This window comes from Camelus bactrianus, chromosome 15, assembly GCF_048773025.1.
Source record: "Camelus bactrianus isolate YW-2024 breed Bactrian camel chromosome 15, ASM4877302v1, whole genome shotgun sequence".
Taxonomy (NCBI): domain Eukaryota; kingdom Metazoa; phylum Chordata; class Mammalia; order Artiodactyla; family Camelidae; genus Camelus; species Camelus bactrianus.
This window is the reverse complement of record NC_133553.1, coordinates 63,299,658-63,327,549: the sequence shown is the minus strand read 5'-3', so window position 1 is coordinate 63,327,549 and position 27,892 is coordinate 63,299,658. Positions and strand designations below refer to the sequence as shown.

The following is a 27,892-nucleotide window of genomic DNA, read 5'->3' as shown; positions in this document are numbered from 1 at the left end:
GGTTTTTCTAAACATTTGTGACTACACATTTGTTTCAAGTCAGGAAGAAAAATACTGGAGATGATTACCAGCATATAAATATACTTTAGTATCCTTTTTAATATTCTAAAAAAAAATCCTCTGTGACCCTTCATCTCCCTCAAGCTATTGACCAATTCATTTGCCTTTCTCTTCAAAATACAGCATCTTTAAAGAGTACTCACTTCCTTACTTCCCTAGTTTTCCTGGTGAAGACTTCAAATGTGAAGTGATCTTTGACTATCTATCTGTTTATAATGAATGAGTGAGACTAAGATTTGCTGGATGCTCTGTGTGCATGGTGGGGCATGCCAATTGGTGAATGACCCCCCTTTAGTCGACAGGATTTTTTGGTTGAGGACCCTCAAATATCATTGTATGTCCATTTTCCTGCTCTGAGATATTTATTTCTATAGAGAAGTACTTTTTAAACTCTTTCCTTAAGTGTTAGTTCTGGAATTGACAAGGGGCAGGGTTGGAAGTAGCAACATTTGTTATGCACATATTACCGTAATCTCCCATGTCTGGTGTCTGTCCATGAAACCATTCTTGTTTAATTTTGCCAAAGAATGTGCTTCTCTTTTCTGGTGGAGCTGGAAAAAGGGTAATTTTCAAAGTGTAGTGGAAGTAAGTGGTTCTAAAGGTTGATAAGCTCCTTGGATAAACTTTTAAACAATATTCCAGTCTTCACCCTGTAGCCTTTCCTTGACTCCGGCAGTATCTGACAGTTCCAGGTTCTGAGCTCCAGGATTCTGCAAGGCTAGAAGGCTTATTACCCTTCAGCATCATTTCTGCAGGATTATATTTGACTTTTTTCCACAGTGCTTATGTCATTTGCCACTCCCCATCTTCTTTCTGTCTTCATCTATAGCGTGCTTATGGTTTAAATATTTCTTAATTTCCTCAAAGATGGGCTTTGTGGTTTTGTTTCACCTTCTCCTGATTTTGGGTGGTTTTTTTTTTTTTTTCTTTGCAAGAAAAGGGGCCAAGAATGTCTTTATCCCTCACTTTAAAATTGGAAGCCCTCACCTTTTAGCCCATTGTGCTGTGACTTTGGTCTCCACGATTCTGCTAAAACTGCCTTTGTCAAGGTCCTCAGTGATCTCCACATGGCCAATCCATTGGTCACTTCTCTGGTTTCTCCTGACTCAACTTCTTACAGCATCAGACACAGTTAACCTCTCCTTCAATTCATTTTTAAAAATATTTATTTTTTTTTTTTTTATTTTTGAGGTGGGTAAGCACTTAGGTTTGTTTGTTTGTTTTAATGGAAGTACTGGGAATTGAACCCAGGACCTCATGCATGCTAAGTATGCACTTTACCACTGAGCTGTCCCCCCACCCCCAAACTCTCCTTCAATTTAAAGTGCTTTCTTCCCTTGACTTCCATTGTAGCATCCTCTCTGATCTCCCTCATCAGATGTTCTTTCTCATATTTTTGTATAGGCTTTTCCTTCTCTTCTGAAACTTTAAAGATTGGAGCGTCCCGGAACCCAGATCCCTTATTCTTACACTTTTACTGTCTTACAAAGGCAGTCTCATTCTTCCCGTGGCTTCAGTGCCATTCACAGGAGCATGGAATTTGGAGGAAGACAGACGGGGCACTGAATCTTAGTTCTGCTGCTTCTGACACATGTCAGCTGTAGATTTCTCAAAAGTAGGATGAAGGTGTGGAATTATAAGATCTACCAGCTTCCTTCCAGCTCAGTCTTGCATCTGATTTTCTGTGGGGACCAAAGGTTGGGCAGAAACGGAACCCGGGAACCTCCTGGGAACTGGCCACACTGGGCAGGCAGGAGTAGTCCACAATGTGACACAGGGGCAAGTGCAGACCAGTGGCGGGAGCCCATCAAAGAATTCCCAGATTCCTACACTGCTCTAAGCTGGCGCAAAGGACAGGACTGATGGTTAAATCACAGGGGAACCTGACTTTACACAAACCCCTCTTTACACAACTCTATTTTGGTTGGTTGCTCATTTGTGCAGTGGTTTTCACCATGCAATTTCCTACGGCACTGCTTGGCTTTTGAAACAAATCCTGTTAAGACCTTCTCCATCACCTTCCCCTCCATTGAATCATATTTTTTTTTGCAGGAGATGGAAGTGGTGGAGAGTAGGCTCTATATTCAGGGTTGCCCGAGTAGGTAGCTTCATCTAAGAGAACCTTCAGTTCTATGTTCCTCTTAGTTCAATAGGAACTGGGTCCCACCTGGTGCTGGTGGCATCTAAAATGGTCAGGGTGATAAACTCGAGCTTAGCACTACTGACCACAGCGAGTGTTCGGAGGGGCATAGGCAGAGCGGCAGCCTGCCAAGTTCTGTGCGACTGACACTGCGGAGTCCAGAGCCACCTTCTTGAATGGAAGCTGAGAGTGGATAGCCCTAGGGTAGATGACAGACAAGAGTCTGCTGCTTTGGTCAAACCATATCTCTTTAGTATAGGCTGGAGAAGGCTACAGTTTTCTCCAAAGACAGGACTTCCTTGCCACACTTTGGAGTCATATTGGGCGGGAGGTGGGAGTAGGTAGGAACATACTAGGTCCACAGCAGATAATCCAACCCACAAGTCATACGTGGGTACGACTGTTTGAGAAGAGTTGGGGGAACATGCAAGATGTTGGTAGGACATGGGGCAATGAAACCTCTTACAAATCACTATTGGGAGGGTAAACTGGAGCAGCCCCTTGGGAGAACAATGAAATCAGGCCAAGTGAAGTTACATATTCACATACCACAAGACCTAGCAATTCAATCCCTCGTTACATATCACGATATAAGAGAAATCTTGCTTCCCACCTTCCGAGAGACTGGTACAAAGATGTTCTTTGCAACTTTGTTTATAACAGCAAAAAGTTAGAAATGAGCAAATTGTCCATTAATAAGAGAATAGATCAGTACATGATGGTACATTATTACAATAGAATGCAATGCAATAGAAAGGAGACATTAGTTAAAACGAACCAAGCATAGCTATATATATCTACATGGAAAAAGTCTCAAAAACATTATGCTAAGTGTAAAAAACAAGCTCGAGAAAAACACATACAATAACTTTCTATAAAGTTTAATATAAAAAATGTAATATATTGTTCATGTGTACGTAAAAATATACAGCAGCCATTAGAATGATAACCTCCAAGTTTAGGATAGTAGTATCTCTGGTAAGGAAAGAGGAATAGGGTGTCAATACCTGTAACATTTTACTTTGTAAGCTTGGTGGTGGAAAATGAAAGTTTATTATCCCTTTTTGGTGTACTTTTGTTATACTCAAAATATTTAATAATTAGAAAAACTTGTTGAGGGTGAGTAGTAAATGCTGAACCACACAGTTCATGAGGAGGGATTCTGAACCTATTAAGGGCAACACTAACTCTAAGGCTCAAGTCCCCACCTGGAGGCCAGCAGGCTAAGAGATGATGGACAGGTCTGATGTTGATCAACGGTGGGGTTTTTTTTGGTAGGACCACAGAAGATCTGTTGGTGTTGGTTCTCTAGCTTCGGATGAGAACTCTATCATTGATTCTGAAGTTTGCCTTGCTGGCTCCATCCAGACAAGAACATTTCTGTGTTGTCTCTACTACAACAGTGGTACCCAGACTTGGTATAAGACAGTGTATGGTACACAAAGACACAGAGGATATAGTTTTTTTCTAAAATTTTTGAAAGAACTCAGCATGCTTTATATATAAAATCAAACGCCTGTATATTATGAAATAAGGTACAAATGCACATGCATTTTTAAAATGAAAGGATGTTGGAAAATTTCTTGCTTTCAGTGAGCCTCTGCAAACTCTGTCCTAGGATCTTTGGATATGCCTTTATTTTTTATTACTAACAGGGATCCTCCAGAGGGAGAGTGTGGGAGGCAATGGACCACACTACTCTCACAAATCAGCTTGTTCCCAGGTCTACTGAATTAACCATCCTTGAGACTCGGTACAAGAAGCCCTTAGATCAGCTTTCTCTACAGACACTGCCTGTGTGAGCCTGTCTGCAGGCAGTCTCGCTAGAACAACAGACAAAGAAAAGAGTAACTTTTACCTGGCTTCATGCTGAAGCAGTATTTTCTACCCATATCCCTCTACACAGGGATGGACTAGTCAAAGGTTAAAAACTTCAGAGGAGAATGCGAGTCAGGGAGAGCTGGGGACTCACTTTTTGAATTATTCTTGGATATGCTGTGATGATTTGAGTGGCTGTCTCCAAGGGGATTTGGGGTGATTCTTTAGCTGTTTGTTAAAACCCCAACAACAACCACAATAGCAGCTACACTATTTACTTTGTGCCTGGAATTGCTAGTCCTGCCAACAGTTCTATGACGTAGGGACTGTCATTATATTCACATGACAGCTGAAGAAACAGGCACAGAGCGGTACGGACCTTTCCAATGGACTCAGACCCCATGATATTATCTTTCAGTCAACAGGACAAGAGAATAAATCAACACTCCCCTCTTTTTCTCTTAATCTTTGCCATCAATTCTTCTTGTACTTAAATGAAAAGCACTTTAAGAGGGAACGAATCCAGGCGCTTTCAAGCACAAAGTATCTAAGACTCTGTCTCTCTCTTGTTATTTTTAAATTTAGAAAAAGAAAAAGCGTTTAGAACTATGTCTCTTGGTAATGATAGCCTGTAATCATTATGCTCCAGGAATCAAGCGATGTGTTCAGAATATGTCATTTTCCCCTGTGATACTAATAGCAAAACCACACTCCCGACCAAAGCAGAGGATGACCGAGAGGGATAGAGCAGTGTGGTCTCTTGGTTTCTGCTCAGCAGTCTGAGCCAAGCATTCTTGGCTTTCACTCCAACTCCTTAAGCAATAAGCAAGACGCTCAACCCCTTCACCGCATCTGAAAATGCTGATCCTACCTCTGTGCCCCTTCATGAGGAGTATTTCCAAGCTGATGCTGTTAAGAGGCCATGAAGATAAAGTGTGTAAAGGGCACATGCTTTCAGGGAACTGCTTTCTGGAAGAAGTCAGAGGGTTTGGGGTGGTGAATTGCGTATGCTTAAGTCTGTTTTCATCTAAAACTGTATATAATAGTAAAATTGTGGGAAACCCTACAGTATAGTGATTAAGAGTATGGACATTGGGGCCATGATGCTGGGGCTTAAATCCAGGTCCCTACACTTTCATGACAAAGTGGCTTGAGCCTTCTCTGACTCAGTATGCCCATCTGTAGAAAACATATAATAAATATAATTCCCATAGCAACCTTACAAGGTAGGTATTATCATTTTCTCTTATTATAGCAGAAAAAAAGTATTCTAGGTCATTGGAACATGATCAACCATTAATAAAAGAGTATATATAAACACATACAAACACATATGTATTTATGCATTTGCACATAAACATAGTGGTTGCTACCGTTTAAGTAATCCACAGATGAGAAACAAGACAGTGGCATGCATACAGATGCAGTGAATTAGGTGGGCTATGTAATGCACTAGGAAAAAAAAACTGGATTTAAAAATTCTAATTTTGTGAGTTTAAAAAAGTTCCACTGACTTCTTACATGAATTTAGGCAAATAATTCAATCTCTCTGAGGATGATTTTCCTAGCAATGAAGTGATGCCAGTGGGTTGGATAAGGCATGGCAATTCTTTGACACACAGATGTTTTGTTCTGCTTTGTTTTTCAATCTTGCAAAGTTTAGAAGAAAGGTGAAATTTAAAGTTAAAAATAGTGATCTGGGTCTACACACTTTAACTCCTCTTTTTCTTTCCAAAATGCTGTAGAAACAGCTAAACTGGTATAACAGGGGAAAATGTTTATCACTGCTGGGAAATTGGTAAGGGTGCCACACACACCCCAGACACTTGGAAGAATTCCTGTATGAAATAGAGCCGCCGAGATCAGGATGATGGAAGGACCTAAAAGCCTGGAATTCCAGGAAAGGAGAAAAGTCTGGTTGTTGGTGGGATAAGTTCTGAACACAGTGATTCATCATCTACACCTGACACCAGATGTGCCAATAAGCACATGAAAAGATGCCCAACATCACTAATCATTAAAGAAATATGTCAAAACCACAATGAGATGCCATTTCAGATCCATTACGATGGCTGAGAAGAAAGAAGAACAGATTAAATGGATTAATGACTTGAATATAAACTACTATAGAAACTACTAGAAGAAAACACAGGCAGTATGCTCTCGAAAGACTGTACACATCAGTCTTAGCAATATCTTTCTGGATATGTCCCCTCAGGAGAGGGAAACAAAAGCAAAAATAAACAAATGGGACTACATCAAACTAAAAGGCCTCTGCACAGCAAAGGAAAACAACAAACAAAACAACAACAACAACAACAAAAACCTACCGAATGGAGAACATATTTGCAAATCATATATATGATAAGGATTCAATACCCAAAATATATAAAGAACTCATACAACTCAACAACAACAAAAAACAACAACTCAATTAAAAAATGGATGGAGACCTAAACAGACATTTTCCCAAAGAAGACATATAGATGGTCAACACGTGCATGAAGAGATGTTCAACATCACTAATTATTAGGGAAATTAAAATCAAAACCACAGTGAGATATTACTTCACACTTGTTAGAATGGCTACTAACAGAAAGGCAAGAAATACTAAGTGTTGGAAAGGATGTGAAGAAAAGGGAACAGTTTGGTGGTTCCTCAAAAAATTAAGACTAGACCTGCCATATGATCCAGCTATTCTACTTCTGAATATTTATCCAAAGAATATGAAAATGCTAATTAGAAAAGATGTATTTCACCACAGCATTATTTACAACAGCCAAGATATGGAAACAACCTAAGTGCCAAACAACAGATGAGTGGATAAAGAAGATGTGTTGTGTATATACAATGGAACACCACTCAGCTATAAAAAAAATGAAACCTTGCCATTTGTGACAACATGGATGAACCCTGAGGGTATCATGCTAAGTGAAATAGGTCAGATGGAGAAGACAAATACCATATGATACATAAAATCGTATCAAATGTGGAATATAAAAAACAAACAAAGAAACAAAAACCAAAATAAATGAGCAAATCAAACCAAACAAAAACGAACAGATACAGAGAACAGAGTAGTGGTTACCAAAAAAGGTGTGTATGAGGGGAGGGTGAAATGAGTAAAGGGGGTCAACTGCATGGTGATGAATGGAAACAATTTTTGGTGAGCATGCTGTTGTGTACAGAAGGAGCAATGTACACTGTACACATGACACTTATACAATATTATAAACCAATGTTACCACAATAAAAAAAAAACAGCAGAAAATAAAAAGTGTCAGCAAGGATGTGGTGAAATTGGAATCCTTGTGTGCTGTTGGCAGGAAAACAAAATGGTGCAGCCACTGTGGAAAATAGTATGGCAGTTCCTCAAAAAATTAAACAGAATTACTACATGATCCAGCAATTCCACTTCTAGGTATATGCCCCAAAGAACTGAAAGCAGAGACTTGAATAGATATTTATGTGCTAATGTTCATAGCAGCATTATTTACAACAGCCAAAAGATGGAAACAATCCAAATGCCCGCAGAGTGATGAATGGATAAACAAAATGTGATATATATATATATCATAAATCACATATATAAAATGGAATATTATTCTTTCTTAAAAATGAATAAAATTCTGACACATGCTGCAACATGGATGGACCTTGAAAACATGTTCAGTGAAATAAGCCAGATACAAAAGACAAAAATTATGATCCCATTTACATGAGGTTCCTAGAATTGGCAAATCCATAGAGACGGAACATAGGATAGAGATTACCAGGGGCTGGTGAGAGTTTCAGTTTGGGATGATGAAAGATTCTGGAAATGGATAGTGGTGATGGCTGCACAACTTAATGCCACCAAATTGTATGCTTAAAAATGGTTAAAATGGTAAGTTTTATGGTATATATATTTTACCACAATAAAAAATAATGCAATGGAAGCAGTTAAGAGTAAGTTCAATTCTTACTGCGAAGACAAAATCAAAACAACTTAAATTGGTGAATTCCAGGACAGGACTGAATCCATTCCCCAAGAACACAAAAATGGTAGAGATTTGAAAATTGTACTTAGAATATAAAAGTGATGTTGGATAGATTCAAGAATCCAAAGGACAGACAGGAGAAAATTAATAATATAAGAAATAATAGAAAAAAATTCTCAAGGCAAAGATGTTTATTAGGTTGTTAGATGGGGAGGCTCAAGTCCTTTACAAAGATTCAAAATTAATTGAGTGGACCCTCAGCAAGATATACTTTCTTGACTTTTTTTTCCATTCCAAAAGCAAAGAAAAACATTTTTACAAGCATCCAGAAGGAGAAATGTGCTAAATTGGCATCTCCCCTTTTTCTATATGCAATATAGGATAGAATATATGCAAATTGATGTTGGGTAACTGTCTCTAGCAAATTTAGGGGAAAAGATATTCAGAATATAAGAACTTTATATTCAATTAAAATATTTATCTGGAGGTGAATAACGACTTTCAAATAGATTGAGACCTAAAAAGTTTAATATTCATATACCCTTCAGGAAAAATTCACCTGAAAAAAATATTAGCTAACTGAGAAATTGAAAAAATAAATAAAATAAAAACTTCAAATACTGGAAAGGAAATATATATATGTGTACATGTATTTAAGAGACATAATGCAAATATTTCTTAAGAATTGAATGAGAAGAACAAATAGATATTACTTAATTCTTACCATTATAAAGACAAGCATTCATTGGGAATTGTTACTAGAATAAAAATTAAATTATACCCTTTCAAATTATACTTTTCAAGTCAGTGGTGGAATGTTAAGATATAAAAGAGGGGTAAAAGATAAACGGGCAGGCAAAAGTATAGTAGGAAAATACAAAAAATTATAATATTTTGGGACAAAGGACTTGAAAAGCATTAAAGGTGCTAAAAAGTTTGTTTTATGTTGATTAGAAATATATTCCACAATAAAAACATGTGTAAGCTAAATAATAAGGTATAAATTATAAGGCAATGTGTTGGGAGTTCAAATAGTCATGGTGGAAAGTTTTAAAATAATCTATGTCTTCACAAATCAAGTAAATAAAAATACAAAATACTTAATAAATTTAATCAGTATATTTCTTATATAAAAGTTTATTCATCAAAGTAAGATTTTCTTTAGTATCCATGAATGATTAATAAAATTAATTAATATACTAGTCCACAAACAAAAATTAATAAATTTAAAAAGGAGAAATTATATAATCACATTTTCTGAAAAATGCAATGACTCTAGAAATTGAGAAAAATGTAAAAAACAAAAATCATGTGGAAATTGTGAAATACTTTATAAATAATTAAAAATCAAATCTAAAATTATTATAACTATAAACTATTTAGAAATTGACAATTATGAGAACAGTACATATCAGAATATGTGAGATTCAATAAGGAAGAGATTTAGAGAATAATTTATATTCATAATAGCTTTTATTATTAAACAAGAAATAATAAAATATAATGGATAAACTTTTAATTCAGGAAAAAAGATGAAATAAAAGATAAGCCAAAGGAATGGATTAATAATAGTGAAAGAATAAAATAATAAATCATAAAACAAAACAAATATACAAAAGAGAATTAATGAATACATTTAAGAGAGAACCCATTGAGTAATTTGAATGGGGAAAAGTGAAACAAAAATACCTTTACATGAATGTTGGAAAAGGGATATAATCACAGATACAGAAGAGATTTTGAAAATTGAAAAGGTATGTTATAAAATAAAAATATCAATACACTGGTAATTTCTACCACGTCTCAAGGTGGAAAATATGATAATAATGGTAAGTCATATAAGAATTTGAGATAACTGTCAAAGAACTTCTTCAGTAATGATTTAGCCTTAGATGGTTTTCCTCTGAGTTCTAGCAAACTTTGAACAGACATATACTTTCTATGTTAGTTAATATATTTCACAGCGTATGGAAACACTGCCAGTTCATTTTTCTCAACTTATATAATCCTTTTATTCCAAGCCTGACAAAGGTAGTATAAAATGCAAAACTCCTAAATACGCTTAATATCAAATATTAATAAGCAATATCTTGAGGTTTATATTAAATCAAATCCAGAAATATAATAAAAGAGCAAACCATGATGAATAAAAGTTATTTCAGGAATGCAAGGTTAGTTTCTCATCAAGGCAATCTTTTGATTTAGAATTTTCACATAGACAGGGCAAAGAAAAAAATAAAAGAAGAAAAATATAGTTTTTTGTCATGACAAAAGGGCATTTAATAAAGCAACATTTATTTCAGATAAAAATGTTTTAGTACACTTGCAATTGAAGAATCATTCCTTAGTATAGTAGATAAAAAAACTCTATGAAGTCAACGTCTAATAAAGTACATAACTGTGAAACACAAGTCCATTAAGTTTTGAAAATTTTAGTCAATATAATAAGATACACAAGAAAATGTGATAGCTATAAATATGAGAAAAGAGAACAGAAGTTACCATTAATTATAAATAATACAACCATCTTACTAGAAACCACTCTAAAATTAACTGGCAAAGTATGAGAACTAACAAAATGTTTCAGATGGGATAAGAAATAAACCTATAAAACAGATTTCCCCCAAACCAATGTTCCTTAACTCTTCTGGGGCCATAGGCTTCTTCTGTTGCAAACTACAATCTCTCTGACTTGCAATTTTTAAAAAATCATTTTGTGGAGTTCATTAAAAGCCCATGGACCCCAAATTATAGGTTACCTGCTCTGCAGTGAAGAATAATTTCAAAAATAAAACAGAAAAAAAAATTCACTCACAATGAAAGCAAAACTTCATAATGTCTAAGAATAACCTTAACAAACCCAGCATGAGATTGATCTAAAGAAAATATCAAAACCTCGCTGGGGGAAATAAAAAAGTAAAACAGTCTTAAATAAGAAAATCAGTACAGTAAAAAGGCCATGCCATTTTTGTCAAGATTATTCTGTACTCTTCATGTAATTCAAGTGAAAAACTCAGGAATATTTTAGAACATAAAAAAATTATTTACAATGCATGTGGTAGCAAAAAACCCACTAAAGACCAGGAAGATTTTCACTCAGGATTAGAAGTAAGGAAGGATTTTGTCTTACAGGTGTTAAAACTAATTAAAATAATGTGGCCCTAGCGTAAGAACAGACAGAAATGCAGTGCATCAGAATAGAAAATTCAGCAGTGGCCCCAAGTCTATGAAAGAGTTTAACTTTTCCAATTGGTAGTAGAAGATTATTCAGTAAATGGTGTTGGAAAAACCGGCTAAACACTTGAAGAAAAAAGATGATCTTGACCTCATACCTTACATTAGAATACATTCTAGAACAAATAATGATCCAAATGTAAAAAAATACATGTGTAAAATACTATAAATAAAGGTAGTCATAAAAAGGACAGCAGCAGCCCAGTCACAAGTATGAATATTGATACTAAATTTCTGAATGAAATACAGAAAATAGAATTCAACTCTACATTAAAATAATAATACATCACAACGAAGTGTAACCAGAAATGAAAGAATGACCCAATATTAAAAGAATCTATTTAATGCATTTTGCTGTATTCATAGGTCAAAGAAAATATATGAGCTCAATAGATGCCCAAAATGCATCTGATTAAATTGAGTATCTGTTCCTGGTTTCTTTTAAAGGAAGAGTTGGACTTCCTTGGCATGATGTCATTTCCAAATGATGAAACATTTCAAGTATTTCAATTAAGATCAGGAAAAAGACTACCCAGGGAGTTTTTAGGGAATCATGTGCAGTCGTTAACACTAAAATAATTTATTTTAATGGTACTTAACACTGATCCTTCATTATGCTAAGGAAGAAATCTAAAAAATGTGTTACAGTTTGTCAATTGTTTTGCAAACTGATGAAGCTAAGAAATCTTGAAAGAGCAACATGATATAATACAAAGCACATGAGTTGGACTGAATCCAAAATCAGAATACCAGACCTGACATTTTAATTATTTGATTTTAGCAAGTTATGTAAGCTCTCTGAATCTCGGTGTCCTTATCTGTAAAACTGAATCCACAGAAGCAAAATGGAGTAAACTTGCTCTAGGCTCTTTGTTCTGTTGATTATAACAACTCAGGACAAAATTTAAAAACCAAGCATAATGAAACTCTGAAAAGCAAAAACAGCAGGTGGATTGGAGAGTTAAAACCTGGAGAGGTAACCCACACAAAGATAAATTCCTAATTTTCTTTCCTCATAGCTTTAATCTGAAGGTAGACCTCAATCACAGGGCAGTAGGTTGAGATGTTACCTAAAAGGCCAAGAAAGCCCTCGTATTTCTGGCCCCTGGAAAAAGGGGCTCCTGTGGTTCAAAGAATGTGGAGGGAATCCCATCTCTAATTTTCTTCTGTTACTCCTAGCTTTGCCCCAAGGGGGGCCTCAGTACAGAACTGCATATAGCAATGTGGTGACCAAAACTCCAAGAGAAACTCCATTTTTCTTGCTAGAGAACTTGAAAAGGGGGGGGCATCAGTGGGAAAAGCAGTCTGTGGGGAGTGCTGGAGAGGAGAGAGCTGGAGAAGGGGATCCCTCTATTCTATGTAGGAAGCTGTATAGGTCCCAGGCTCATCTCTGAGCTACACATGTGCAGGACAGACCGAAAGCAGCTTAACAAAGTCTTTGAAAACCGAAACAAAATGAAAACTACCACCCACAGAAGAAGAGATAGAACTTGTGGTCTGAACCTAGCTAGGGTGATTACCTACTAAAGCAAAGAAAAAAAAAAATCAACATTCTTTAAAGGATCTGAACATGACTCAGAGTCCCAACAACATAATATTAAAAATTTTTAGAAGACAATCTAAAATTGCTTAACACACAAAATCATCTAGAAATTGTGACCCATTCTTAAGGGAGAAGATAATTAAGATGCCTGTCCTGAGCTATTAGAATTTTCAGTTATAATAACTGCAATTATTATATAACAGGAGTTATAATAACTATGCTCCATGAGGTAAAGGTAAATATACTTGAAATGAATGGAAAGACAGAAGGTCTCAGCAGAGAAAAATTTTAAAAAGACCAAGTAGATATTTTAGGCCTGAAAAACACAATATATGTAATAAGAAATTCAGTAGATGAACTCAACAGCAGAAAAGAGATGACAGAGGAAAGAGTCGATCAACATGAAGACAGAACAACAGAAATAATTTTGTCTAAAGAACAGAGAGATGGAAGATGGCAAAAAAATTGAAGAAAGCTTCAGGAACATGTGGAGTAATATCAAAAGGTCTAACGTGTGTCACTGGGATCATAGAAGGAGAGGAGAAAATGACTGGTACAGAAAAATTATTTGAAAAATAAAAGCTACAAATTTGCCAAATTTGGTGAAAGACATAAATTTATAGATTCAAGAAATTCAGCAAAGTCAAAATAGGATAAACTCAAAATGAACAAACAAAAAAACCCTGCAGCCATGCCAGACATATCATAATCAAATTGCTGAGAACTAAAGATAAAGAAAAAAATCTTGAAAGCTGTTAGTGAAAAATGACACCTTAATACTAAACAATAAATCCAATGACCACAGAGACCACATCAGAAATGAAAGTAATAATGGTTTACGGGGATAAATAAAGGATATGTAAAGTCCTTAGCAGATAAAAAACACAAATGATAGGTATTGTTAGTCTAATTGTAATTTCTTTACTACGTCTCAGCGCAACATATTTATTTTCCATTCTATTTCTTCAACCTTCTCGTGGTCTCCTCTGTGTGGAGTTGATCCCAATAACTGAATGCAAGTGTACCTTTGATATTATTTCTTTTAATTTACCCAAAATCTTTTGTTGCTCTTGTTGAAATGAGAGTCTCTGCTAATTCGTCTTGTTTTTGAACAAGTTTTTTAAAAATTCTGTACATTTCTTCAATTATTACATAACTGGTATAATAATGCATTTCTTATTATCTTATAATAAGACATAATATCCCATATTATGAAGATCAAGTGAGAAATAGAAAAAGTATACAAATTCCTGTGACCAACTGAAACACTGAGAGTCATGTATTGCAGAAATAGTACCAGCATGGGAGTTCGGAAAGCCTATCTCTTATAGTCAATCTCAGAAGAAAGTATTTTAGAGACAGATGGCTTGCCCACGTCCTTCCATAGGCTGACGAGGTTGGGGACGTGTCAGTGAGCCATGTCCTTCTTTGCCAGCTGGCCAGTAGGTTAAGCCAAGCTGTCGCCACATGAAACCCAGAAAGCCTTAGCAAGGTATTTCTGGCTGTTGTTTGATGCATAAGCAGCCCTTAAATATTAAATGCTGCTTCCAGCCAAGTGGAGATGTTAACCTCAGTCTTCTCCTCGGCTCGGGTTATAAAGAGTAGTGAAGTTAAGGCACAAACAGATTCAAAGTAACGTTCAGATGACTGCTTTGAACTAGCATAACCAAATGGGTCTGACATCCTAGACGTTCTAACAGTGTTTATGAATCTGTGCCCTCCCTCCACCTCTCCGCCTTCCCAGAGGCTGTGAGCGGCAGCACACAAAATAGCCACAAGGGAGGTGTCCACTTGGTCTCTTGGCCAAACTCTCAGGCACGGAGCGAGTGGGGCCAGCGTAAGCGGCACTAGGCAGCCTCAGGTTGTAGGAGGATGTGAAGGATGGGGGAGAGGGGCGTTTTCTCCAAAGAAAAGACATGTTTGCAGAATTAAGACTGAGATATTACTGCATAAAGATGGCGAGATCACATGGTCCATAGGCGAGAGACAATGCCTCAGCTTCTTAAAATCTCTGGCCAATATTGAAGGAAAGTCACACAGGCTTCTTTGTTTGTTTGTTTGTTTGAGTTTTTTGGTGGGGGGAGGTGGCAGTAATTAGGTTTATTTATTTATTTATTTATTTAATGGCGGTACTGGGGATTGAACCCAGGACCTCATGCCTGCTAGGCGTACACTCTACCACTGAGCTATACCCTCCCCCCTTCACGTAGGCTTATGAGTCTCTGTTTAACAGAAGGCAGCAGGTGGAGGTGAAGGACCGTGCAGCCAGCATCTAGTGTGGGTTCTCCTCTGTACCCTTAGGAACATGATGAAGCCTCGATTTCTCCTTCCATTAATACGGAATAAGAAAACCATTATTAAAATGGAGTTTCTGTGCGTATCAGATGGCAGGCGTGCTTCTAACAGACACCGCTGAAGGGGTAACAGGATTTGAAAACTTCCCCATGGTACAGAGAGCTCTTTTTGTTACAGATGGAAACAAAGACACGGAGAAGGATGAGGACTAGCTTGGATGTGCTCTGCAAAATCCAGAAAAGCTTACTGCATCCTGTTAATCCTATTCTCATTTCTAGAAGAATGTCACAGAATAAAGTCTCCCTGCCCCGCCCCCCGTGTTTACCATTCCTCCCTTCCTTTCTCCAACGTGTCCACACTTCAGTCTCCCAATAGTCCCACCCTGGGGCTTCTCTCATGTGGACCATTCCACTTTTTAAAAAATGGACAAAGTGTCATTAACTCCAGAAAAGTGTCATCTCCAACACATCTTCCTAGCTAGGAATAAATGACATGTCTCTGTTTTTGCTAGTTTTCACCTGCAAATGGGAAAACCCCAAATAATGTTTTTGTTAAGCTAGGTCTAATTGATCCTTTTATGTCAACAATATTTTGCCACATTTGACTCAAATTTTCTTTTATTTTGTGGGATCGTAACCCTCCCCTTTTATTCCCTGTCTGAGTAATTACGTATGATAATATTTCAAGTTCTTACTTCTCTCACAGCATGCTTATTATATCTCTGAACTCTTTATCCACAAAATAAATCTAATTTAAATAAAAGAAAATATAGACACCCTCACCAAGAATTTGGTTTGCTCCAAGTTCGCAGACTGAGTCACCAATCAAAAGTGTGATTTAGTCATTTGTAAAATTTCACCCACATCAGGAAATTCCATCAAAGTCACCACAGAGTAAACCAGCAGATGGGTCAACGTGCAAAGTTCAAGGCATAAGTGAAAAGAGAGAACTATTCGATTAAAGTGACTGACAGATGAAGGCTGGCACTGGGCACAAAAATCAGAAGGACCCAAGAAAGATGGGTTTTGTGGTGACAGGGATGGGGCCCATCCTTACCTGTCTTCTGTGAGCTTCATTAGGGTTGTTCCTCGAGTAGAGAAGACAATAAAGGACATTCTTAGCTGTGGGCTGGAAAGGAAAAGAAATTATTTTAAGGCAGAAAGAAAGACTGCGGAATGCCGTTCCCTTCTTGGCTCCCTCACATTCTTCCCTCTCCATCACAGTGGCTGCCTAGCTACAACCCAGAGGGCACCTCCACAGCTGGTGTTGCATTTAGCCTGCAGCAGATTCAAAGCTGGGGACCAAAGAGAGGACCGGCTTTGTCTTCCTGGAGGCTGCTTCTGATTTGACACCGCCCCTTGACAAGTAAGAAAGCGAAAACTCATCACTGTCCTCTGCTCTGTCTGAAGTGTGTCCCTAGAAGACTGGTTTGCCTGCTGCCTTTACAAAGGGAGAGACCAAGAAATATTTGAGAGTGTCTCTACCACAGCTGGGTGTATCCTATAGTGAACAGAATGTCTCAGGCTGTTACAGCTTGATGCCATCAGACACCAAGATCATACAATTCCTTTTGCTCTGAAACTAGTATCATCATCAATTTTAATTTCTACTGGGCTTCCCAAGGAGGGTGCCGTAGAAGGTTGGCCTGTGCTGATGGGCCACAAGAATACCTAGTCCACTTGGTAGTTAAACTTATTATTAATGAATACATGGGCATGGTTTTTCTGTGGCACTGCTTGGGAACTTCGTCAATGCAAAATCCACACTTGGGGAGATAGAAGAACTCTCAGCTGAGGACAGACATGTTTTTCTGTCCACAAGATGCGCTGGCAGACTGCAGTGGGTTCACCACTGGAGTGCCATCCTGTGGGGCTCTCTCTGGGCAGCCAACTGGCTCATCCTTCATGGTACCAACCTATTTCTTCCCAATGCAATAATCTCTCTTACCTGATCAGGCCCCAAATCTGATAGTTCCCCCTTCCTAAAATGTTTCTCAGACCTGCCCCCCTTTTCATAACAATTGAATTGTGTCCTTGCTGGTGACCTTGCCCATCATTCCTTCCTCCAATTCACTTTTCACACTGCTTCCAGTGTTTTCTCCTAAGATGTAAGTCAGATCTTGGCACTCATCTGCTATAAAACCGCCAATGGCTCATACTGCCTCCAAGATAAAGTCTACATCCATTACCATATGTCCTGTATGGTACCACTCGTCTTTGGAAACCCTTAGCATGGTGCTGAGTATTTGGTAGGGACCCCAGCAACACCTGGTAAATTGGATGTTGGCCTCTTGAACCAGACCTGGGTTCTCTGTCCACGGCGCCATGGCGGCATTTACCACCTCCCTAGTGCTGGGCCAGTAGGACACCATGTCCTAAATGATAATAATAACAATCATAATTATCATGATAATATAATAAAATAATGGCCCACCCTATGCTTGCTATGTGCCAGGCACTATCATAAGTGATTTGCATGTATTATCTCATTAAACTTATAACAGCTTTATGAAATCAGTACTCTTATTATTCCTATTTGCCACAAAAGGAAATTGAGACCCTGAAAGAATAATTTTCCCAAGGTCACACATGGGAGAGTGGTCACACAACCTAGGGCTGAAGACCAAGCATTCTGATTCTAGAATGTGTGCTTTTAGCTCCTGTGTTATATTACTTCCCTTCTGTTGAGTTAAGTTCTGGAAAGAATGAATCTGAAATGCGGGGAATGTAGGTCTCCAAGTGGCATTGGGATATGAGTTTGGGCTGGAGACGTAGTTTGGGAGTCCTCAGCATACTTATGTGAATCAAATTGCTCAAAGAGTATCATCCGGGAGAGGAGAAGGGAGCCCGACCTAGAACCAACACCAAGATTTAAAGGCCTGGCTCCAGTCAGTGAGATGAAAAGAGAGCCCATGCTGGGGAGAATTTCAAGGAGAGATAATTGGAATCCAATGAAGCTCCTCTGTCCAGCAGGGCAAGCACTGCATGGCACTCAATGGATTTGTCCTCTAGGGCATCACTTCCGGACTTTGCCGAGAGCAAGCAGGTGGAGGGTGGGGGTGAAGTCCAGATAGTGGTGGGTTAAGGAATGAATGAGATGCAAATATATGGAGGCCACAAAGTCTTTAAAGATATTTGAGTGAGAAACCAGTAAAGAATTAGGTTAGCATGTATAGGAAGACGTGATGAGGAGATTCATTGTCTTTTGTTTTTGTCTTTTCAGACATGGAGCAGGAGAGATTAGTTTATGTCTATGGACAGTGGAAATGAAGCCAGAAGAAAGGTAGAGACAAATACAACAGAGAAACAAAGGCCTGGATGAGACTGCAGACAATGGGCTAAAATGGAGATACTGGCTTTAAATAAGGAGGACACTTGAATCCCAGAGATGATGGGACGGGCACACATGCATCTTTTAAGAGGAAGACTGGGACTTGAGGTAATCACTTGTCTGCTCTTCTCTGGGCTCTTGGTGAGAGTGGTGAGTGTGAGTTGTAATTTGAAGGTTTAAAGAAAATGGTGACAAGTTATGCGACTGATTGAGCATGCTGTGTGTCAGGCACTGTTCCAAGGCATTGGGGGCTACAGCAATCAACAAAAGACAATCCCTGCCTCTTGGAGTTTGCGTGGCAGTGGTGTCTTGGTGCCATGCTTTGAGGGGGTCCAGAGCCAAAGAGGGCCCAAGGAGACAGCCAGAGGAACGTGCCTCATGGTCTGGATTAAGCCATGCCAATTACTCTGATCCTCAGTTTCTTCCTCTATAAAATGACAGGATTGGATTAAGTGGTCTCTTAGTTCCTCCCACCCCTACCTCTAACTCCTTTGAAACTAAAATAGCCAAGTGTCTGGAGTTGCTGAAGGAACTGGGAGAGAGAAGCGTTGAGTGCCTACTCTAAGCCAGATGTGGGGCCAGTTGGTTTGCATGTGTTTTCTCTTATAATTTTCACAGGCAAACTAGGGTTCAACCAAGGTAAACAAATTGCTATGGTTGCCCAGGGGAGCTTGGATTCAAATCGCATCTGCTTAACTTGAAAGCCTTTTCCAAAAGACTCCTCTGCTTTAGAGGGAACAGAGAACCATGAGAGCAAATAGAGACATAGCCGATACTGTAAGTGGCTGCAGGCAGATTTGTTTTATATCTCTCCAGATGGATGAGACATTGTGGGTCGATGACAGAAAGATCTGCATGGAAACTGGAATTGTCCAACAATTGGCTTGTTTGCCTCAAAAGGAAGCAGTTTCTCACCAGAGCTATTCAAGTTGGGGGTTAGTGACAGCCCCTTAGGATAGCTTGAAAAATGCTCCTTTCAACCCTAAGCTTCTAAGAGTCTCTTAAATATTTTGTTTATAATACCACCTATGCATTTACTTTTCTCCTTTCCATCTACTTCCTGCTCCCCCACTCCTCCTCACATCTCTTTCCTCCATTCATCTGGATTTAGGGACTTCCTGCTGCAGGTCCCAACTTTTGGCATCACCGAGAAGACACCTCCTAATGCTTTCCCTCCAATCAGGCAGGCGGGCACATGCTGAGACCAGTAACTGACTTGGCAAGGAACACATTTGTCATTACCCTGGTCTCAGAGGAAAACCTGTCTTGAGACAAAGAAACTGATTGAAAGAAGAAGTGTATGATTACTCACATTGGCTGGAAGACTCTACAGAGGCCACCAAGGAGAAGTGGAGCTGCTTTAGAATTTACAATGATCAGAAGAACAATTTTGCCAAAGGCTTTGACAACTGGTTTCAAGCATTTCCAGGAACGCTATCACAGTTGTGTTATCTCTTGGAGGCTGCACCCGATGAGGGTGAAATGGCCTCCTTTCTTACACGAGTGGGTGTCTACACACTGAAAAATAGGACCTCCGAGGCCCCTGTGATGTGTATAGTGATCATGTTCAAAACTGCATCATTCTCCCTTGGAAAGCAGTGTTGACAATGCTCAGAGAATTCTACCTGGTAGGGCACATAGCGAGGCTGATGGACCATCGTGGTTTGCCCAGGACTGAGAACTCCCAGGAAGTGCAACTTTCAGTTGCTAAAACCAGGGAAGTTTTGGGCAAATTGGGACGAGTTGGTCACTTTACACACCATGGCCTCTACACGGGGGTCCAGCAAGAACGAGCCGATTGCCCCAGCATGATGTGTGGTGAAAGAAAATGTTAATGATCCTTCTAGGAGGATATTATTCACTAAGACAGGGAGAAAGTGAAAATTTTGGTCTTATAACCAAATTGCGGTCCTCTTGAAAACATGAAGCCAAAAGTTATTCTAACATGTGGCAAAGATTAAAACAAAGTCAACTACTGTACAGCACAGGGAACTATATTCAATATCTTGTGATAACTTATAATGGAAAAGAATCTGAAAAAGAACATATATAAACTGAACCACTTGGCTGTACACTGGAAACTAGCATTATAAATCAACTATACTTCAGCTTTTTTTTTTTTAAAAAAGAGAAGAATGGAAATAAAAGCAAAGAGGAAAAATAGCAACAAAGTCAAGTCTCTGTTCCAAGATCTCAGCATCAAATTCCAAGATCTCATCACCTTTGGCATCAAAAAGCATCCCCAAGGTTGTTAGTAATTAGTAAAATAGCAAACACAGGCTGGTTTTACTCACGGATGAGAACTATACATTATGTTTCTCACCTGATGAATTTATGAGCCAATTGTTCCACGAAGTAATAGATTTCATTCCAGTGGTGCAGCACACTTCCCGATCTAGGAAAATAAAGCAGGTGTGACTTAATCAGGTGTTCATTTGTTTTTACCTTGTGTCATTTCTCTTCCTATTCTATTATTTGACATTTGATCTATCCTCTATGGGGCTCATTATCTGAAAGTTCCATAACTATGGAAATTATTTGAAAGGGCACTTAGGCTTAATGTTGGAGTTCTGAGAATCTTATTAAAGAACTCCCTTCACTCCACCTTCACTGCTTTCCACCCCGACTCCACACACTCGGATGCTGGAAAAAAACCTCTGGGCCCAACCAGATTCACAGGTTAGTTTCAAAGCTTTAAGAAATAGTTATTTTTGTGCTATTTAAATTATTCCTCCGATTAGGGAAGAAAAACAATTCCAATTTTTTGAAATTAGATTAACACAAACTAGATGCCCAAACAGATAAAGATGAATTCCCCTCCTCCAAAGAGTCCAAATTCATTTGTAAAAACAGATTGAAAAATCTCTTAAATAAAATACCACAAAACTAATTCAGCAGTAATCCAAAAGAATACTAATTAATTAATTGGTGGAGTTTATTTCAGGAAGGTATTGACAGTTCAACATTTAAGTGTATCTAATGTAACTAGTCGTACTAATACATAAAGGAAGAAAAATGAGACAGCCTTTCATTATTAAAAAGGAATCCTTTTACTAAAAAAAGAGGCAAACCTTCTCTAAGACATATGGAATCACAGAATTTTAGATTTGGAAGGGGCCTTATTTATTTCCCAAGGCTCACTTCTGTTTCATTGATACCACTTACTACAGTTTTAATTCATCTTATAAGTATTGTTCACAGTGCTCGTACTCAATCTGTTAGTGACATCGTACTAAGTTTTTCTGTTCTAACTCACTCTTCTGTCGCCTTGATGCCTCTTTCCTTTCACTTAAGGATCTGTTTCAGCTGAGCTCTGCATTTCTGCCTGTCATTCTAGTAATTGTTAGGGTTACAGTTTGCTTCTTGTACTCTGACATTTTGTACTAAATGCTAACACATTTTCCACTGGTCTCAGGTTACTTTTATTTTTTTTATCTTAATTTTAACTTCCAGAGCATTATTACTATTTGTCTTTGTTTCAGACTGTTTTATAGATCTTTAAGATGAATCTGTGCAAAGTAGATTTTATGCCTTCCTTTTCATGGTGCAATCTCTCTAAGAATTCTCATTCTGGTTGAATGTATTCCATCTCTATGAGGAGAATTTATTTTTCTCTGCCTTATATCTAGAAATGATATGTCTGATCTGAACAAAAGTGATACAATATGTTATGGTCATACACTGAAAGACTCTCTATCGTAAGTCTATCTCATGTTCCCCAAGTTCGTCTATAAGTTCAATTTTGGGAAAAATTCTGAAAGGATGTTTTGTGAAACTCAAAAACTAACCTGAAAAATGAAATGAAGATTAAAGTTCTAAAAGTACTCAAGGCAATAATGTAAAAGAATGATGTTGGAAAGCTTGCCCTGTCACATGTAATGACTCCAGATGCATGATACATGGTATACCAGTAGAGCCAACGGAGTAAAAGAGAACCCACACCTCAGTGCATGTGAGGTCATGCTATATAGTGGAAGAGGTGATTCAGACTGGGGAAGGAGAATAAACCCTTCAATACATGATGCTGTGACAATGGACAAAGGCAATTAGCTCACTATCTCATACCAAATGGAACCCTAGATGTATTAAAACCTAATAGGTAATACAAAACTTTCAGTCCATTGGGTGAATTATAAGAGATTTTAATGTCATCCAGTGAGTGAAGGATTTCTTCACCAGATACAGAAAGTAGGAATTGCTTTTTAAGAATAATTTTGACTACCCGAAGTGTCTAAAATTCTGGATGACAACAAGATGCCACAAACAAGTTGAAAGACAAGGAGAGAGTGAGAGACGTCATCAACCAATATAAAAGGGAAAAGATTAGTGTCTAGGATAGGTAAAAATTAACAAGACAAACAATAGAAAAATAGACAGAGCATCAGAACAGGCAATCCCCTGAAGGATGGTAAATCAGTAACTGAAAAAACATTCAACTCTTCTAGTAAATATAGAAATGCCTATTTAAACAATCCTTTGGGGACAAGCAAGCAGTCTCGGGCGGCAGCAGCATAGAGCCCACAGGATAGCGGGGTGAGGAGTTGGGGAGATGGGGAAAGGGATCAGGGAAAGGAGGGGACAGGGGCTCTTCTTGTCAAAAATAAACTTTTTCCAATTAACCTCCTCTGTTCCAGTTTCCCAGCTTTTTTATATTCCACTGGCTCAGGACACTCAAGGTCCACACTGGCAAACTCCTACTCATTCTTCAAGACCCAACTCAGTAGTCCTGTCACCTTTGACCGACACAGATGGGGCTCAGTGCCCCCATCCCATGCTCTCTGAGAACCAGGTCAGTGTCGGTCATCATCCTCCTTTGATACTGGGTTGGGTTGCAGTCACTTTTTTTTTCAAGCTCCCCTTGTGAGGGTCTTAAGGCGATTTGGCTATCCAGCATTTAACTTGTTTATTGGCTGGAAGAGAGAGTAGCCTGGGGAGGAGAAACCTCGATTGCTCACAGACGCCTCCTGATCTTTTGCCAGCTGGACAGCACCTCTTCTGCCCTAGTCTGGATGAATAACCTTGGCTCCAGCCAATTCCTGTGACCCTATGTGAACCCGAGGCGCCTTCCCAGATGGATCAAAGGTTCTAGAGCACAGCTCCTTGGAGATCGGGACTACTTAATCATCAACGGTAGACCTCTAAGCTTAGTGTAAGCTGGGAGTCTCCTAAAAGCTCACCAGAATAGTGCATCCTAGCCCTGGGCTTTTAAAGCTTTAGAAACCCTTTCATTAGAATTCCAGCCATCCTCCTAGACAAGGTTCAGTTGTATATTTCAGGTCTTCAAGACTGGTCCTGGCTGCTCTTTGTTAGCTATGGAGTGGATGCTCTGGTTCTGGGGGTCCTACTGAAGGTTTGATAGATATGGCCCAATGCAGTGTATGTGCTTCCAAAGAGGCACCACCTGTCTGATTATAAGCCATGATCCAATCCAGAATTCTACAACTCCTTTCCACTGGAATCAAGAGATTTCCTTGACTATTGCTCATCTGTGTGCATTTCTGAAATGCAATGTTATGGTTTGGTCCATAGGACCTGGACAAGTGCTATCTGAGATTTTGGTTACTGAGGGGTAGGGTAAGACACCTAATGATGAGAGAGGACTCCCCACAGTTCCTCTATCCCATATTTGATTTTCTCTTCTGTAGAGAAGTCCTGCAGTGAGGGAATTAAACTGGGAGGGGAGGCAAAGGGTTGTTGAAATAGGATCTCGTAACTAGAATTGGGGGCCTATTCTTGGCTCTCTGCTTAAGGCGCAGGGGTTTGGAGTAAATCCTTTTGGATTACTATTTCTTTGTTCTCAAGGATTGGCCCTATTTCACAGCCTCAAATCAATTTACATCCTTTTACTTATGAAACAGGGTCACCCAATGATAATTCAGACATTCTTCTGTCTTAAAACATGTCATTTTCACTATTCTTCTGACTGAGACCGACATGTAGGATTTAGACAATTTTGGTATTCATCTGATATTTTGATGCAAGATATAGGGAAAGATCCGAGAAATATCCTGGAGTGTGGGGAAAAGTCTAAATCTATCTGGAAAGCTTTCTTGCTAATGGGCAATGGCTGTATTTTCTCAAGAAGAAAGTAAAATGAGACTCAAGATAAAACTGGTGGTGAGAAGGTATTGACATGCTGACTTCTCCCATCCCAACTCTACTAATAATGGCCCTATTAAGGTTTGTTGTTTTGTATGTACACATGATCAGTCCTTCCGTAATTATATAAGCCTTAGCCAAAACATACCCACTTTAGCACACAGTTGAGATGTACAAAGCCTATTCTTTCAAGCACTGAGGGGAAACATAGCCTTCTAAGATTCTGGGACCAAATTAGTTTTGTCTTCTCTGGGTTACCGTGGGATGCCAAGGGGCCTCGGCTTCTAGGCAGAGGAATATAGGGTTATGTATATCTGCATCTTGGAATCCTTCTAGTCCTAATTACTGAGCTCCCTAACCCCCACATGCATGCTCTATCCTACCCCAAGATCAAATCACCCCTTAGAGAAGGAAAGAGCCTCGTGCCTGCTGCTATGATTTTAGCATGGAGGTGAGCTTACTGGAGGTGCAGCTCATTTCTTTGTAACCCAGATCCCCAGGAGCAAGGGGCTTGCCTGCCTTGGTGCCACTGTCCTCTCTCCTGTCTCAGCACCACCCACTGGCCGCTGCTGGACTCCTAACTCTGAACTCTAACTACTTCATCCATGGGCCTCTGGAAACTACCCACTGGGATCTCAACCCAATGTCTGTCCTTCTCTCATAGGGACAGATCTGCTGGGTCTTCAATTCTGTTTGGACTTACTGTCAAAACATGCAAGTCTCACTTGCACTTTGCTTTGTAAACTGATTTACTGATTTGGGATCTGACCTAGTAGCTACTCCCAGAAAAATCAACGGCTCAACCAGAAGGAGGGTGTAAGTTGGGGAAGTGGCAGAGAGTGACTCCAGAGCCAGCTTCTCTCCACCCTCCATCCTTCTTTATCATGCTGACTTGTTTAAGAATTAATGATCTTGCATGGAAGCAACCAAAATGTCCATTGACAGATAACTGGATAAAGAAGATATGATATATGTACACAATGGAATGCTACTCAGCCATAAAAAAGAATAAAATAATGCCATTTGCAGCAACATGGATGGACCTAGAGATTATCATACTAAATAAAGTATATCAGAAAGAGAAAGACAAATACCATATGCTATCATTTATATGTGGAATCTAAGAAAATGACACAAATGAACTTGTTTACAAAACAGAAACAGACTCACAGACATAGAAAACAAACTTATGGTTACTAGGGGGGACAAAGGGGATAGGGATAAACTAGGAGTTTGGGATTAGCAGATACACTCTACTATATATAAAATACCTAAACAACAAGGTCTTATTGTATATAGCACAGGGAACTGTATTCAATAACTTATAATAGCCTATAATGAAAAAGAATATGAAAAGGAAAATACGTATGTATAACTGAATCACTGTGCTGTACACCAGAAATTAACACATTGTAAATCGACTATACTTCAATTAAAATTAAAAAAAAATTTTTTAAAGAAATAATGATCCTAACGTCCCAGCTATGGAGCACTGATGTTCTCTTCAGGCAGTAATGGCTCACACAGCCATTGTTACCAAAGCCCCAAGCTAGAAATAAAAACTCCTTCTTGGCCCAAATATAAGTAGTACTGGGAGAGTTTTCACTGAACTCTGTTGTGGATTGTTTTTTATTTTTATTTTTTAGAATTGCTTTTAACACACAACTGCTGGCGAACTCTGGTCAAAGAGAGCTGAAATATCCATGTTGTGTAAGTCAGTGGATGTGAAAGGTCCCAGATATTTGACTCACTTCAGTCCTAACACAAATGCCATTCTAGCCCCTGAAGATTTCCATAAGCCAACTGGGTATCAGGATGGTGTGGAGGATTCAGGCTCCTTCTTGGGATTTCGTGCCTGGGTTCCACAAGTGTAAGTCTCAGCAAAATTTGGAATTCAAGTAGCCTCCTAGGAATTCTGCTTGAACACAGCCCTACAGAGTTCTGTGTCCAAAGATTCCTTCAATATACCTGGATCCACTCAAAATCAGAGTCACACCTCCTCACACTGTAACCAAGCAGGAACCTACTGTCATCGGTGAACATCTGATATCTGTAATGGTGTTTGTATCTGCTTAACTGTATAATGTTTTAAAGGGTTTTTCTCATACTCTTGCTGACTCGGGTTAGGCTGGAGAGGAGGGAGGCTTGGGTGGTTGCCCAACCCCCTCCTGGTGCTCAGAGCCCTGGTTTTGACCCCAGTGCCCTCCTCTTGTGTTTTGTGCATCTTGTTGCTCATAATTCACCCCAATTGCACATGTCTGCAGTTATTTTTAGCCCCTTATGGTTTCCTTGTATTCTGTTGTTCCAAGTGCAGGTCTCTGCCTACAGCAAGAGGTCCTAAGCCTCAGCCTGCCTAAAATGCTAGAAGCATTTATCAACTGCACAAGTTTTTCTCTAGAGCATTTTCCCATGGACCCCCTTCATATGCATCCTTTGTTCTAGGTACAAGAATATTAAAAGAGTCCCAAAGCCTGAGGTGAACTTCATGCCCAGCAGAGGGAAGGAGACCACTGCATCTGCAAAAATAAGAACAACTTTGCAACAATTTGTTACCCTGTATAGGATCTCTATGGAAACTAGCTCCACCTCTGAACTCTTGAGCTTTTACTGTAAACCCTCCTGCCCTCTTTCCCCAGCAGGCTCACAGTGTTGGAGGCATTAGCCCACTGTAACCTCCTTTGCCTGGCAAAGAAATAAAGCTGTCTTTTCTACTTCATCCAAAACCCTGTCCTCAAGTCTCAGTTCACTAAGCAGTTATGGAGGCTATGTTTCAGCAAAGACACCATCTTCTGACTTGACTTTGAGAAGGGTTGCCCAGACCATCAGGACACCAAGCCACCAGTTCTCACTCCTAGTTCCACAAGAAAGTAACCACTGGTGGCAGCTCCAGGGTTTCTTAATAATTTTTGTTTTCCCATGCCCTTTTTGGTGCTTGGAACATGGTAAGAAGTCAATATATTTTGTGACACCACATTCACTGTGTATCCCCAATGAGGGATTTTGCATGGAGTTTGGCATTGCCCTCAGATGACCACTTAGTTACTTCCAAAGGTCTGATATACAAAGAGCAGGGGCAAAAGAAGAACCCTGAGTCTCATTCTGATTGGTTTCCGAAATACATTCTCTTGTGTTTCTGTGAGTTTCCTCCCTGTGGTTAAGCTCCTTAGAAAACACATGCTCTTTCCATTAGCCACAGACAGAACCAGAGTCAGAAAAAAATCCAGTGGGCCAAATTGGGTTTAAATTGTCTGCATCCCTCTCCTCTTTGCACACGGATTAGAGTCAAACGAAAAGGGGAAAAAGAGAGCTCACAGTTGGAACCATCACCCAGGAGTCTTTCAATCCTGGAAGAGCAGAGTCGCTGTCAGGATGGAAATTATAAAACCATCAGTT

General features: G+C 39.0%; 1 protein-coding gene across 1 annotated transcript in view; it reads right to left on the bottom strand.

Moving 5' to 3' along the window:
* The window catches only part of ANTXR1 (ANTXR cell adhesion molecule 1), a 218,303-nt gene that overhangs the window by 173,457 nt on the left and 16,954 nt on the right, over nucleotides 1–27,892 (bottom strand). Inside the window, exons 2-3 of the mRNA XM_074341267.1 lie at nucleotides 20,724–20,795; nucleotides 16,127–16,198 (exon numbers count right to left, since the gene is read on the bottom strand). Coding sequence (XP_074197368.1) covers nucleotides 16,127–16,198; nucleotides 20,724–20,795 — 144 coding nt within the window. The remainder of the gene's footprint in view (nucleotides 1–16,126; nucleotides 16,199–20,723; nucleotides 20,796–27,892) is intronic.